This window comes from Terrapene carolina, unplaced genomic scaffold, assembly GCF_002925995.2.
Source record: "Terrapene carolina triunguis isolate 2854851 unplaced genomic scaffold, T_m_triunguis-2.0 Scaffold232, whole genome shotgun sequence".
NCBI lineage: Eukaryota > Metazoa > Chordata > Testudines > Emydidae > Terrapene > Terrapene triunguis.
This window is the reverse complement of record NW_020664583.1, coordinates 7812169-7828433: the sequence shown is the minus strand read 5'-3', so window position 1 is coordinate 7828433 and position 16265 is coordinate 7812169. Positions and strand designations below refer to the sequence as shown.

Here is a 16265-nt window from a genome sequence, read left to right as displayed (position 1 = left end):
CCCTGCTCCCTTACCGTGCTGCCTGGAGCACAGGTGGCTGGCGTGCTACAGCCGCGCCGCCCAGAGCACCAGGACAGGCAGCCGTGCCGCCCAGCTGGAGCCAGCCACGCCACGCCACGCCACTGCACAGCACAGAGCACCAGGTCAGGCCGCGGCTCTGCAGCTGCTGTGCCCAGCAAGAGCTCGCAGCGCCGCCGCCCAGAGCATTGCACCAGTGGCACAGTGAGCTAAGGCTGCGGGGGAGGGGGAACAGCAGGGAAGGGGCCGGGGGCTAGCCTTCCAGACCAGGATCTCAGGGGCCGGGCAGGAGGGTCCCACGGGCCATAGTTTGCCCACCTCTGCACTAGAAATTAATGGTGTGCTGTCAGTGTCACTTAATCCTTTGAAAGCATGGAAACGCCAATATTAATGCTGATTAGGTGGCCCAGAATCTTCACTTTATTGTGCCTAGAAGCAACAACACATAGCAGCTGATATTTTCCTGCATGACATGGCATCCCTAGAGCCCCACTGTAGGCGCTTTGTACATAGGCATACAACCATGTAATCTTTCTGAGCCTTGGTTGGCCTTTGGGAACGCACATAACTCCGTGATACTGTCCGTCTAATGTAGAAGTTATAAAAACTCTGGCCCCCCCCAACATTCTCACTTCATTGTTTTATATCTGTAATTGTAAATAGTAACTGTTCCGTAGTTGAGAGTTGCAACTGAGTTTCCATTAAAAATCAATTTTAGCCCCTTGTAATCTTAACAATAAAAGCTCATATGGCAGCCTCAATTAGTAGGTTCAGTCTGGAGACATGGCAGATTTTTCTTCTGCCAAATTTGGAGTGAATTGGAAAGGTTTTCCTCAGTTCTGATGTACAAAAATTGAGAGCTCATCAGATTTTTTTTACTCTTCATAGCAAAAAGAGAACAACTTCCCTGTCTTATCTGATTTCTGATTTAAATCTATCCAACGGAACTTACAGCTTCTGGAAGTCCAGCTGTAAAGATGACCTTTCAAGAATACTTAAGTTAAAGCACTCATGTTATGTTCTTGCACCCTTAATTAAATCTGAATCATTTTTTTTATCTGGGATTAGAATAGTTAGTGTCAGGGAGCAGTGGGGGAGTCCAGTTCCTTAATAGGCAAAAATGAACAGCTGGGGAGAATATGGAAACTTCATCAGAAGCTTTTGTGCTCTGTGAAAGCAAAGACGCATCTGCAGTTCCAGTTCTATGGAGCTTTCCATTCCCCAGCCTTGCAGCTCCAATGCTACAAAATTTACACAGAGAGAGAAACCTGTGTTCTTTGGCCCCAGTGGTATTTTCTGACCCTGTAAATTATGCAGAGCCAGATTAGCCTTTTGTGGGCCCGGCGCCCAACATATTTGTGGGCCCCCCGGGGGCAATGGAGCATGGTGCAGGGGGGTCAGTCCCTGGAGTGAGCGGCTGGCCAGGGGCATAGCATAGTGCCCAGTGTGAGGGCACTATTTACAAACCGCAGTAGCCAGACACACAGTGGCCTACCCAGTTCTGTGCTGCCAGTATGCCCCTTCCCCTCGGGGGTGGGCCCATGCCACGCCACAGAGCCCCCCCACCTAACACTGGAACAGCCCTCCGATTCCCTATGACCAGAGCTCCCCGGACCCACTATACCCAGCGCCCCTTCCCCCCGACCCTGCCACAAATACACAGCGCTCTGCACAACAACATCCTGGCCCCCCCGCCCACAGCCCCACCACAACTGCACAGCACCCCACACAGAACCCCCACTCCTTAGTACCCCAGCACACACACATCCTCCCTCACAGCCCAGCACCCCCCACCCCAGGCCCTCCAGACACACCCTCCCCCATGCCCTGCCTCCCTGTGGCATTCACTGGCCCTGCTGGGAGGCGACTGACTGCCGGGCTGAGCCACCAGTGCAGGTCCTGAGGCAGGGAATCGCTCTGGCCCCTCGGGAGTAGTGCGATCAGCCAGGCCAGGGCCTGCCCCAGCCAGCCTCCCTCAGGACCCACTTGCCTGGAGGGGCCCAGCCAAGCCTCCCATACTGTTCCCCCCAACTGACTGAGACTGGCCAGGATTCTGCACCAGTCCCAGATGGCTCAGCTCCAGGGAGACAGGTGGGGCCCCACAGGTGGTGGGAAGCAGAGACTGCCCGGAGCCAGAGATTCACTGGGGTCTGCCTAGGGGGCAGAGAGAAGCCGGTGGGTGGGGACAGGGGGTGAAGAGGCGCCCTCGGCGGGCAGAGCAAGAGGAGCAAGTGGTGGGCAGGGTGGGGGGAGACAGCAGGCTGGTGGGGTCTCAGGGCGCAGTGCAAGCAGAGCAGGCTGGGGCCCCTTCTGAGCATGGGCCCGGCACCATGGCTCCACTGGCGCCATTGTAAACTTGGCACTGAAGTTCTGATCGCTTGTGCCTAGAGCATGTCAGCTCCTTAAGAGCTTGCAAACCCCAGATGAGTCCAAGCAAGATATCCTGCAGACTTCTCAAATTCAGATGTTCATGGCAAGTATTTCCGAACCTTCTGTATTGGTACTAATATTAATTGAAGACAAGCAAATAAAACCAATTTGGAGTTTCTAGATTTGCGCTTCAGTTTGCAGAAAACTAACAATACTCAACTTTTTCCAAGCTCTCAACTTGGAAATGCCTTGTCCTACTTGAAACTCTGGGAGGGAAATATGTGTAATTTTCTGATTTCATTTCAAGAAGAGAGATTTTTTTAGTGAATGGAGGATTAGGGTGTCAGTTAGTTTAGAATGGAAAACTAGTGACCATCTTAACTATGAAGTCTTTGCCACAACTCCATGTGCTACAATGTATACAAGGTGGCAGCCTTAGGCCAGGTCTGCACTATAAACTTATATAAACCCATGAGCGACGAAGTTCTCCCAACCTATACCCAGTGTAGACAGCGCTGTTGACGGGAGGGCTTCTCCCGTCACCATAGCTACCGCCTCTCGCAGAGGGAATAACTATGCTGACGAGAGAATCTCTCCTGTCGGCATAGTAGCATCTTCACGAAGCGCTGCAGCTGCAGTGTTTTAAGTGTAGACCTTTTAAGTTCAGCTCCTTGCTTTCTGTATGTTTGGCTTTTGCCTTTAATTTTTTTCCTTCTTTTTTTTAAATGCTAAATTGTGTTCAAGTGTCATTAACAGTGGAATCCTTCAACAACTTTGGCTGTCATTTTAGAAGGTTCTCAGTAATTGTATTTATATGGTTCAATCCTGGTAATTTACAACAGACACTGCAACATATGTGTGTTGATTGGTTTGTGTATTAATTCTGTCTTTAATCTTGATTACTAGGTAACTGGCACAGAGGGACCTTTTGGAACCAGCAACATTCAGGAGCATCTTTTGCCTTTTGATTTGTCAATATTTAAATCTCTTCATCAGATAGAGGTACGGTTGAGATACTGTTTGCTCAGTAACTTTCTAATGGCTATTCAAAAGCAGAGTCTAGCAATACCAATATTGCAGTGTATCACTTAGTATTGGTGAGCTATCATTTACTTTGGCTTGGCACTAGAAGTAATTTAAATGTTTTATATTTATTGTTAATAAGTGAGACAAATACCGCTTCCTCTAGTCTGGAAAAAATGGATGCCAGACTAGATATTTAGAAGAACTGATTATGTACATTGCCCCTAAAGAGCAAGATTCCTAATATAATTACAGTAGAACTTTCTTTTAGATATAAAAATCAAAACCAAAGTAGTGGTGATCTCTCTGCTTCTTAGAAAAGATCTAATAACAAAAAGTTTTAGCAAGGTCTCGTTACTAAAACATCTTTACTTGTTGAAATACCAAATATTTACAAATATACCATGAAATAAAATCTGTTTTCCCACAGTGCACTTTGTGGTGCAGTATTTTGTTTGTTAGCTTACTTGTTAATTGGCAAAATTTATTTATTTACAATTGGTCTGACATTCATTAGTGGAACTTAGCAAGTTTCTGATAGAACTTCAGTCATTCATTTAATGTATTACGTCATAGCTTGCTTACCAGACTGAATATTTACATATTATGGAGACCTGCCAATGTCTGTACCTTGTTATGAAATGTAAAGCAATAGTGAACTTCCATTTTGGGAGTACAGTAAGTGTTAAAAATGAGAGGACTCTGGTGTTCTAATGGCAAATGCATCAAAGAAGGCATTGAATCAGCTAGAAGAACTCCAATCAATCAATCTAGATTCATAGATTCCAAGGCCAGAAGGGATCACTGTGATCATATAGTTTGACTTCCTGTATGACACAGCCCATAGAACTCGCCCAAAATAATTCCTAGAACCTATCTTTTAGAACAACAGCCAATCTTGATTTAAAAATTGTCAGTGATGGAGAATCCACCACAACTCTGTATAAATTGTTCCAGTGGTTGATTAATCTCACCATTAAAAATTTATGCCTTATTTGCACTCTGACTTTGTCTAGCTTCAGCATTAAAGAGCCCATTATCAAATGTTTGTTTCCCATATAGGTACTTATAAACTGTAATCAAGTCACCCTTAACCTTCTCTTTGTTAAACTTAATAGATTGAGCTCCTTGAGTTTGTCACGGTAAGGCAGGTTTTGTAATCCTTGAATCATTCTTGTGGCTCTTTTCTGAACCCTCTCCAATTTAACAACATACTTCCTGAATTGTGGGTGCCAGAACTGGACACACTATTCCAACAGCAGTCACACGAGTCCCAAATACAGAGGTAAAATAACCTCTCTACTCCTACTCAATATTCCCCTGTTTATGCATCCCAGGGTCACATTAGCTCTTTTGGCCACACCATTACACTAGGAGGTCTTGTTCAGCTGATTATCCACAACACCCTCAAATCTTTTTCAGAGTCATTGTTTCCCGGGTAGAATCCCCCATCATGTAAGTAAGGCCTATGTTCTTTGTTTCCAAATGTATCCATTTACATTTAGCTGTATTAAAACACACATTGTTTGCTGGTACCCAGTTTCAGAGCAGTTTGGAGCACCTGGTAATCAGTGACCGGTCCTCTTCATTATTTGCTGCTCCATCACTTCATTAGTGATTATTTTGTTTTCTTCCAGGTCATTAATAAAAACATTAAACAACATAGGGCCAAGAACCGATCCTTGCAGGACCCTACTGGAAATACATCCCTCTGAGTCTCCATTTACAATTACATTTTGATACCTATCAGTTAGCCAGCTGGTAATCCATTTACTGTGTGCCATGTTCATTTTATAGAGACAAGGTGGGGAGTAAGAGAAGAGCTCTGTGTAAGCTTGAAAACTTGTTTCTTTCACCAACAGAAACTGGTCCAATAAAAGATGTTATGTCACCCAACTTGTCTCTTTGTATCCTGGGACCAACATGGCTACAATACTTTAGACAACAGTGCTAATTTTCTATCGTTCTTATTTCTTAATCAAAATGTCATGTAGTATCAAGTCAAATGCCTTACGGAAGTCTGAGTATATTATATCAACAATATTACCTTTATCAACCAAACTTATAATCTCATTAAAAAAAAATCAAGTTACCATATATACTCATTCATAAGCTGTATATTTTTGATAAAAAAGTGACGCATCAAAGAGCAGGGGTCGGCTTATAAATGGGCCTACACCAAAATTTGATGATTTTAAACTCTATGGAATCATTTAATTGAATATCTAATGCATTGTTTACCTGGAGCATCTGCAGGCATGGAGCCCCTCAGCTCCCTGTGGCCACGGTTCGCCGTTCCCAGCCAGTGGGAGCTGCGGGAAGTGGAGGTTGACGGCTCGCAACCCTCCATGTAATAACCTCATGGCCCCCAGTTTGAGAACCACTGTTATATATTATCTTTTTATTTTTTACGATTGCCTTCACTTCCACTCTAAATCAGATTGCTTTTTTAACCAGTACAGTCTTCTTCCTCAATTGTGGCTTTTTGGACGTCTAGTAAGGTGTTCTTAAATGATTCCCAATTATCATACACATTTTTCTGATTAAATTCTTCCTACTAGCTGTTTGGGTCATAATTGTTTTCAGGTTCGTGAAACTGGCCCTATTAAAGCACCAAGTATGTATATTACTGGTCTGGACTTTATTCTTCTTGCACATTATAAATGCAATCAAGTCTTGATCACTTGTACCTAAGCTAGCATTAATTTTTAGGTCTGTGATCAGTTCCTTTATTAGACAGGGTCTAATAAAGAATTCCCCGGTGTTCACTGCAATGCTTTTTGAGTTAGGAAATTATCTGCAATGTTTGCAAAATTGCAAGGATGTTTTAGTCCTCTAGCATATGTCACTGAAATTGAAGTCCCCCATGATCATGCACCTTTTCTTTCTACACTATGTAGATAGATGCATAAGGAGATGGTCATCTTGTTCCCTAAGCTTTCAATATAATTTTTTTCCAAGTTATCAATGACTCAGAAGCAGGTAATGTCACTCCCCCTTCCCTTTTGCCTTCTCGATCCTTCCTAAATAGGTTATAACCATTGATTTTAACATTGCAATTATCTCGCCAGGTTTCAATACTACCAACTAGGTTGAATTTATGCTCATATGAGCAATTCCAGTTCCTCTTATTTTTTACCCAGGCTCCTAGCATTGGTGTATAGGCAATACAAGAATTTCTTCTCTTCATGTCCTTTGGTTCCTTGTTTAATTTTGTTCTCATCATCTTGATTTTGAGCTCATTGCTCATATCTTCCCTCTTTTTACCCTCTCCTTTTGCTATTCTAGCCAGCCTGTCTCCAAGGAGATTGGTTCCCCTTCTACTGAGGTGGTAAACCATCCAAACTATACAGCCCCCTCCCCTCATAGAAGGTGGACCAATGTTCTACAAAACCAAAGTCCTTTACCCTACACCGCTTACCTAGCCAGTGATTCACGTCCAGAATCCTCTGCCTTCTGTCTTCCCTTGCTTGTGGGACAAGAAGGATCTCAGAGAAGATTGCTTGGACATTCTTCAGCATGTTTCCGAGTTCCCTGAAGTCATCTTCTATCTGTGAGTTATCCCACAACAGTATCATTAGTGCTGATATGAAACATAACCAATGGACCTAGCCCACTGACTTCAGAAGCCTATCCAGTCTTAGAGTGACATCTCTTGTCTTGGCTCTGGGAAGGCAGCGTACTGTCCTGTTGTCCACCTATGCCTTGCAGAATGTTCTTTAATTCTTCTGAATATTGAATCTACAACAAGGATTGTCTGTGTTCCTTGGACAGTTGGAGAACTTTTCGTGGGCAAGCTTGATTTTCTTACAGTTTGGGCCCAACTGCCATCCACATGTGTATCCCATACATATTTCCGTTCCCTTGGCCCTCCAGGATCTTGAGAGGTATCTTCTGTAGTTTTCATGTTAAGAACCTGGTATCAATTTGAAACTTCTAGCCATGTGGAATTCTTCCCATCGTCTTCTCTCTAGTGGCCACAGCTTGCCCATCCTTATCTGTCTCCAGCTATGTAGAATGCTGCTTTGACCTCTTGCCTCTGGTGGTTATGAGCCACCAGACCTCCTATGACCTTCTCTCTTTCTCTGATTCCTGGGAAGTCAGCTAGATGATCATGATGATCCCTTCTGGCCTTAAAGTCTGAGTCTGAGGCCAGTGCCATTTTTCCTTGGTGTTTCCCAAACCTGGCTGTCTCCTCAGCTTCGCTGATTCTCAGTAGCATCTCAACTTGTCCCTCCAATCCTAGAATCTTTTCCTCCAGCACAGTCACCAACTTGCACTTCATGCACAGGAAATCCCTTCTGTCTTCAAGCAGGAAAGAGAGTACATCCATTGCAGGTCATCACCACTGTTCCATCACTAGCCATCTTAATATCTCACATACTGCTGAACCTGGAAAGAAAGCTGCTCTCACTTGCTCTGAAACCACTCCTGTTAGTTGCCGCTATTGGTTGGAGCCTTACCATCTTTGGCAAGGCACTGATCAAAGTTCCAAAACCAAGAGCCTTTCAGCCTTTAGCAAGGCATCCTGCTTACTCAGGGCCCCATGGCTCTGCTAAGCAGCCCATACACAGAGAACAGTCAGCCAGCCAAACAACCCACAGATGAACCAAATGCTCCACTCACAGCGTCCCGCTACTTTCAAGTACAGAGTCTGCAGCTACTTCCTCCAAAACTCCCCTGTTAGTGGCCTCTGTTTGTGGCATTTATTTAATAAAGATTTTTTAAATTAAAATTATCATGTGGGAAGGAAATATATCAATAACTCTTGGGGGGATCTATAAGGCTTCACTAACTAAAAGGTGTTTTGTTTTTTGGATAGGGGCAGATCACTTTCTAAAAAAAGAACATGGAAAAGGAAAAATAATTTAACATGAGGGGTTTTATAACTTGAATGTTTGTGCAAAGTACTGGATTGACTAGCTCTGGATTGACATCCTCTTTACAATAATAATGCAAACTTCCCCATCAGAGTATCAGCTCTGTCCTGGAAGGACTCCACTTCTAAGGATGAGAGGAACTCAGTTTCTATACCCATTCAAGCTTGTCTCTTTGATACTGCCTACAAGAGTGCCATTTGTGGTGGTAGTCGTGCGATGTAGGCTTTTGTCTACCAGGTACTAACTGGACTGACTCTGCTAAGCACTTCAGGTGGCAATGTCCTTCAGCCACTCCTAAAGAGCGGCCGGCTGGAACCTAATGACCTCCCAAGTAAAACCCTCAATATCCTTTAAATTTGTCATATGTAATAAAGTCACTGGGAAATTTTGCATTCAGCCTAGTCTCCCACTTCTTATGACACTTTTTTTTTTAAATGTAAAGAATGCACAAGGATTGTTAGTATGATCAAATATCTGCTGCTGTAATTATAGTTAAACTTACTTGCAAGAGTCCTTTCCATTTGGTAAGAGTGAAGTATTCTGTCCAGTTAAGCTGCCTGGGTGGCTTCATCATGATGAGAATTTTTACTTGTGCTGGGCAACTTTATTGAAAGAGCTTTTTGAATTTTGCTTCTTTCGGGTTGCCCCACTGATTTCATTGTCTGCTTTGCTTTGTCTTGACCAACTTCCAGTGCAACAGACTGGATCAGCTCTTGCTTGGTCCTGTTGCTTATTTATATTCTTATGGAAAAGAGATTTTAGAGGAACACTGTAAATGCTCTCTGTTGATACAATTGAACACCTGGTATACCAGCTATCACCAGCATCTTCCTTACTTTATTATGTTTGTTCCAATACTCATGTACTTGTAACTTATTTTGTAAGGCTGTATTTTCCCTTTAAACAGATACATCACTGTGGTGCAAATCTTATTAAAGGGCTGACATCATCAAAGCACACTTTAACCACAATGAGTATTCGGTTTTCAGCAACCTCAATGAAAGTAAGTGCAATTTCCCAAGGCTGACAATTGTTTAAAGCATGTCCAAAAGTATTGCAGTTGCAGGAGTGTTTATCTGAAGTCATGTCTTGCTGTGTCAAGTGTTACTATTAAAGCCATATGACTGAAGGGTCCTATATTATCTTGAGAGGTAATGTCATTTTTATAAATCGGAAGGAAGTGTTTATTATCTGTGTACCAACTCTTTAACAGCTGAATTTACAGCCGGTATTCATGGCAACTGTAGTTGATTCTCAGTAATCCTAGTGTTCATGCAGATTCTCTCCTTGGATTGGCTACTGCTGGCAGAACTCCCCATTCATATGCCCAAAATAAGCATAGTTCTTGCAGTTTCAACCCTGTCAATCCAGATATGAAATTCTATTACATTTAATCTGAATGTGTTATTTTATCCTTACTGAACTGTTGCAAGACTTGTTTTGAGAACTATTAGTTTTCCCTGAAGGCATAGTTGTAGTGCTTTAGTAATGTTCTTTAATGTCTGTCTTAAACAGGAAATTCTAGTGCCTGAGGCCTCTGAATTTGACCAATGGGAGCCAGAGGGTGCCCTTTCAAGTTTTCCTGTGACAGCGGTTATCCCAACTTGGAAGACTTTAACAACTTTAGATATGAGTCACAATCGCATATCTCAGATTGATGATTCAGTGGTAAGACCTCATGGAGCTTAGTCTTCAAGACATTTTCTTGTTTGGAAAAAATGCACAGCAAGCATGCTGTGGAACAATCTAGATAGCCAGCAGGGCTTTACATTTACATCAGAAACTTCCATTTGTCTAGAGGATTTCCATTTGCACTCATATTTTGCTTTTAACTTAAATTGTACATTGACAATCTAAATCACAGAAAAAGCAATATTTTTGGGAGCAACTTAAGCAGGTTTGTTTAATTTCAGTAGTTTCTGCCCTCAGGCAAAGCAAGGGCAGGGGTAAATGCAGTGTCTGTATGCAGTATTTTATGTATATGATTAGTTGAATTACAGGAATGCTGTAGAACTTCTGAAACTTTTATGCTTCAAACTAGTTTTATTCTTAACCCAGTTATATAAAACAAAATCCCATTCTGGGATAGAACGTACTGTAGGTTACAGACCTTATTGGTGTTTAAAGGCAACCTTGAACCCCACCAGTTAGAGTAGCACAGTTGACAATGACTCACTATGAAAAGTCTTCCAGACATGAAAACCACATCCTAAGTATTCAGTCAAGACATTGCTTCCTTTGTTTTCCTTTCCATGCTGCTTCTGCAGTTCCCAAATTAAAGATAATTAAGTAAACTATGGGTTTTTTTATAGCTGTCACCGCTATGTCGTCTGTGTGCCTCACAAACACTAACACATTTTTCCTCGCAACCCATGTGTGAGACAGGGTAGTAGTTATCCTCATAACTCAGATGGATAACTGGAACACAGATTAAGTGACTTGTCCAAGGTCATGAAGTCTGTGACATAGGCAGAAAAGAATCTGGATCTCCTGGATCCAAATCCAGGGCCTTAACCACAATGCATTTCTTCCTCCCTTCAGTGTGTGCAAAGACTGATCTTTAGGGAGATCAAAACCAAAACAAGTATATAATGCAGGCAGTACAACATCAAGTCTCTGAATGAGAATCCATAATACAGACTTTAATTCTGCAATATGAATGAGTTTGAAGGCAAGGGTCTATATGGGATCTAGAGTTTGTGTCCCTATAAATGTTTCCTTGAGGTATTAAGTTGGTGCATGAATTGTAGATATAATCATAGATTCATAGAATATTAGGGCTGGAAGAGACCTCAGGAGGTCATCTAGTCCAATCCCCTGCTCAAAGCAGGATCAACCCCAACTAAATCATCCCAGCCAAGGCTTTGTCAGGCGGGGCCTTAAAAACCTCTAAGGATGGAGATTCCACCACCTCCCTAGGTAACCCATTCCAGTGCCTCACCACCCTCCTAGTGAAATAGTGTTTCCTAATATCCAACCTAAACCTCCCCCACTGCAACTTGAGATCATTGCTTCTTGTTCTGACATCTGCCACCACTGAGAACAGCCGAGCTCCGTCCTCTTTGGAACCCCCCTTCAGGTAGTTGAAGGCTGCTATCAAATCCCCCCTCACTCTTCTCTTCTGCAGACTAAATAACCCCAGTTCCCTCAGCCTCTCCTCGTAAGTCATGTGCCCCAGCCCCTAATCATTTTCATTGCCCTGCGCTGGACTCTCTCCAATTTGTCCATATCCTTTCTGTAGTGGTGGGGACCAAAACTGGACGCAATACTCCAGGTGTGGCCTCACCAGTGCTGAATAGAGGGAAATAATCACTTCCCTTGATCTGCTGGCAATGCTCCTACTAATACAGCCCAATATGCCGTTGGCCTTGGCACACTGCTGACTCATATCCAGCGTCTTGTCCACTGTAATCCCCAGGTCCTTTTCTGCAGAACTGCTGCTTAGCCAGTCTGTCCCCAGCATGTAGCAGTGCATGGGATTCTTCCTTCCGAAGCGCAGGACTCTGCACTTGTCCTTGTTGAACCTCATCGGATTTCTTTTGGCCCAATCCTCCAATTTGTCTTGGTCACTCTGGACCCTATCCCTACCCTCCAGCGTATCTACCTCTCCCCTCAGCTTAGTGTCATCTGCGAACTTGCAATTAATCCCATTGTCCAGATCATTGATAAAGATGTTGAACAAAACCGGCCCCACTTGATACTGGCTGCCAACTAGACATCAAGCTGTTGATCACTACCCGTTGAGCTCAACAATCTAGCCAGCTTTCTATCCACCTTATAGTCCATTCATCCAATCCATACTTTAACTTGCTGGCAAGAATACTGTGGGAGACGGTATCAAAAGCTTTGCTAAGGTCAAGATATATCACATCCACTCCTTTCCCCATATCCACAGAGCCAGTTATCTCATCATAGACGGCAATCAGGTTGGTCATGCATGACTTGCCCTTGGTGAATCCATGTTGACTGTTCCTGATCACCTTCCTCTCCTCCAAGTGTTTCGAAATGGATTCCTTGAGGACCTGCTCCATGATTTTGCCGGGGACTGAAGTGAGGCTGACCAGTCTGTAGTTCCCCGGGTTCTCTTTCTTCCCTTTTTAAAATATGGGCACTATATCTGCCTTTTCCCAATCGTCCGGGACCTCCCCCTATCACCATGAATTTTCAAAGTTGATGGCCAATGGCTCTGCAATCACATGAGCCAACTCCCTCAGCACCCTTGGATGCATTAGATCTGGACCCATGGACTTGTGCACGTCTGGCTTTTCTAAATAGTCCTTAACCTGTTCTTTCACCTCTGAGGGCTGCTCAACTCCTCCCCATACGGTGTTGCCCAGCCGTCTAGGACAGGGGTAGGCAATCTATGGCACATGTGCCAAAGGCGGCACGCGAGCTGATTTTCAGTGGCACTCACGCTGCCTGGGTCCTGGCCACCGGTCCGGGGGGCTTTGCATTTTAATTTAATTTTAAATGAAGCTTCTTAAACATTTTAAAAACCTTGTTTACTTTACATACAACAATAGTTTAGTTATGTATTGTAGACTTAGAAAGAGACCTTCTAAAAACGTTAAAATGTATTACTGGCATGCGAAACCTTAAATTAGAGTGAATAAATGAAGACTCGGCACATCACTTCTGAAAGGTTGCCGACCCCTGGTCTAGGAGCTGACCTTGTCTGTGAAGACCGAGGCAAAAAAAGCATTGAGTACTTCAGCTTTTTCCACATCATCTGTCACTATGTTGCCTCCCCAGTTCACTAAGGGTCCCACACTTTCCCTGACCTTGTTACAAACATACCTTTAGAAACCCTTCTTGTTACCCTTCACATCCCTTTGCTAGCTGCAACTCCAATTGTGCCTTGGCCTTCCTGATTATACCCTTGCATGTTCTAGCAATATTTTTATACTCCTCCCTAGTCATCTGTCCAAATTTCCACTTCTCATAAGCTTCCTTTTTGAGTTTAAGCTCACCGAAGATTTCACTGTTAAGCCAAACTGGTTGCCTGCCATATTTACTATTCTTTCTGCACTTCAGGATGGTTTGTTCCTGCGCCCTCCATAAGGCTTCTTTAAAATACAGCCAGCTCTCCTGGACTCCTTGCCCCCCCATATTAGCTTCCAAAGGGCTCCTGCCCCTCAGTTCCCTAAGGGAGTCTAAGTCTGTTTTTCTGAAGTCCAGGGTCCGTATTTTGCTACTCTCCTTTCTTCCTTTTGTGAGGTTCCTGAACTCAACCATCTCATGGTCACTGCTGCTTAGGTTGCCACCCACTTCTACTTCCCCTACCAATTCTTCCCTGTTTGTAAGCAGCAGGTCAAGAGGAGCACGGCCCCTAGTTGGTTGCTCCAGCAGTTGTACCAGGAAGTTGTCCCCAACACTCTCCAAAAACCTGGATTGTCTGTGCATTGCTGTATTGCTCTCCCAGCAGATGTCAGGGTGATTGAAGTCCCCCATTAGTACCAGGGCCTGTGATCTGGAAACTTCAGTTAGTTGTCCGAAGAAAGCCTCGTCTACCTCATCCTTCTGATCCGGTGATCTATAGCACACGCCCACCACGGCATCACCCTTGTTGCTCTCGCCTCTAAACTTAACCCAAAGACTCTCAACAGGCTTTTCTCCAGCTTCAAACTGGAGCTCTGAGCAATCATACCGCTCTCTTACATACAAGGCAACTCCTCCACCTTTCCTCCTGTACCTGTCCTTCCTGAACAGTTTATACCCATCTATGACAGTGCTCCAGTCATGTGAACTGCTCCACCAAGTTTCTGTTATTCCAGTCACGTCATAGTTCCTTGATTGTGCCAGAACTTCCAATTCTTCCTGCTTGTTTCCAAGGCTTCTTGCGTTTGTGTACATGCACCTAAGATAACTAGTATGAATCAGGATGCTTCCGTCTTGTACCGTCCTCCTTGTGTTTCCTCCCGGTATCCCACTCCCCCACTTACCTCTGGGTTTAGGTCACCATCCCCCGGCAAACCTAGTTTAAAGCCCTCCTCACTAGGTTAGCAAGCGTGCCTGCGAAGATGCTCTTCCCTCTCTTGGTTAGGTGGATCCCATCTCTTCCTAGCAATCCTTCTTCCCATGGTTGAAGACTCCAAAGCCCTCTCTCGAGCTGACCCTTGCAATTTTTAGCTTTATCCGGATTGCTGCATAACCCAAATACCCATCCCTACTAAGGTGAAACATCTCAAATGAACTTGGGCTGTAATGAATGGCTTAATTGGGAGACAGCCCATTAGTCTGAGTATGAAGCCAGAATTTCAAAGTAGAACTTGACCTCACTTCTCAAAGTAGAGCTAATGTTTTTTTCAAGAAGTGCGTGGTGCCACTTAGGATGCTGAACTACCATATTGTGTGAGTGAGTGATTGTTTTTTGTTTTTGTTCTTTTTACTTTAGAGACTCAGGACATAGAAATATGCCTTTTTTTAATCATTAATCAGCTGACAGTCTCGCAAATGTGGGCCGATTGACAGACGCAAAAGGGCATTTTACCGCATAAAACCATTTTTTTTCTTCTAGAAACTAATTCCGAAGATTGAATTCCTAGAATTGAGTCACAATGATGTGTCGCTAGTCGAGAATTTACAGGTCAGTGACATGATTGAGGATTCACTTTTGTCTCCAAAGTCTTGGGATGTGAGAGCACAGAGCTGCTTCGTTTGGACTCTGGTATTGGCTGCCTTTCTCATGAATAGTGTATTAACTGTAAAGATTACATTCTGACATCATTAAAAACAATTTGAGCTGACTCCCTCCATGTCCATGCTCCACCATATACTACTTTCAGTCCTCCATTTTCCCTCTCCTGTATTTTTTTTTCTTGTTTCACCAGCTCCCCTGCAGTTCTTATCACTTTGCATAGCAGCCAGCTGGCAGTGAAGGCAATGTGGGTCTGTAGAACTGAGCCAGGGGGATCTCTCCCTCCCTACATGGGCCCACGTGGATGAATGATACCATACACAAATTTTTTAGCAATGCTGGCTAGTGTGCAATCTAATCTTGCACACAGCTGGGGTGAGCCTTAGCACAATGTCTCCAATAGATGTCGTTTAATTTGACTGAATTGGTATGTGATGTTGCTGTTGTGTTCTGGTGTTGCAGCATCTTTACAACCTCATTCATCTGGACCTATCCTACAACAAACTTGCATCGTTGGAAGGTGTTCATACAAAACTTGGGAACATCAAAACTCTGATTTTAGCAGGAAACCTTCTGGAAAGGCTATGTGGCCTTAACAAACTGTACTCGCTAGTCAACCTGGATCTTAGCAGCAACAAAATAGATCAGGTAACTGATTAGCTTCATTGCAACAATAAAATTAATTTTAACAAATTGTCCTTCAAATTATGGGCAATTGGTTTCAGAGTTAAAATACAGATATAATAGATTTTTGTGCTTGCGACATTATTATAGTTTTCCTGTTGTATACACTATATACTTTAGTCTACACACTTACACATATGCTCACTTTCAAAGAATGCAGATTTGAGTGACACCTATATTTATATGCAAATACTTTCAGATTGACGAAATAAGAAATATAGGAAGCCTTCCATGTTTAGAAAAGGTGGTCTTATCCAACAATCCTTTGAGCATCATTCCTGATTACAGGACCAAAGTGCTAGCCCAATTTGGGGACAGAGCCTCAGAGGTAAGCCACATGGAATTTTTATTTGAATTCAGTACCTAAAAATCTTTTTATTTTCTAAAATCTATAGAGAAAACAAGTGGCTAGTTCAGCTTTTTTTGCACAGCTGTTAAATTTGCAAAAATTCCCTTAAATGTTTACTATGTGTTGTAGAGGTTTTCTGTTTTAGAGAATGAAACCAACTTACTCTTGACAATGTCAGTTATGGGAAGAAGACTTAAAGCCTCGTGTGGGTAGAGAAGCAGCACATTTACATTTGAACACAGTTTTTGCTACAAAGGTGTGAAAATAGCTTTTCTGGCATTTTTGAACTTACATTAAAACTTGT

General features: G+C 43.3%; 1 protein-coding gene across 3 annotated transcripts in view; it reads left to right on the top strand.

The window, feature by feature from the left end:
• The window catches only part of NISCH (nischarin), a 62089-nt gene that overhangs the window by 21390 nt on the left and 24434 nt on the right, over positions 1-16265 (top strand). For all 3 annotated transcript variants that reach the window (XM_024195708.2, XM_029912570.1, XM_024195709.2), the window contains exons 6-11: positions 3295-3390; positions 9199-9294; positions 9807-9959; positions 14809-14877; positions 15391-15576; positions 15812-15940. In XM_024195708.2, the coding sequence (XP_024051476.1) occupies positions 3295-3390; positions 9199-9294; positions 9807-9959; positions 14809-14877; positions 15391-15576; positions 15812-15940 (729 nt within the window). The remainder of the gene's footprint in view (positions 1-3294; positions 3391-9198; positions 9295-9806; positions 9960-14808; positions 14878-15390; positions 15577-15811; positions 15941-16265) is intronic.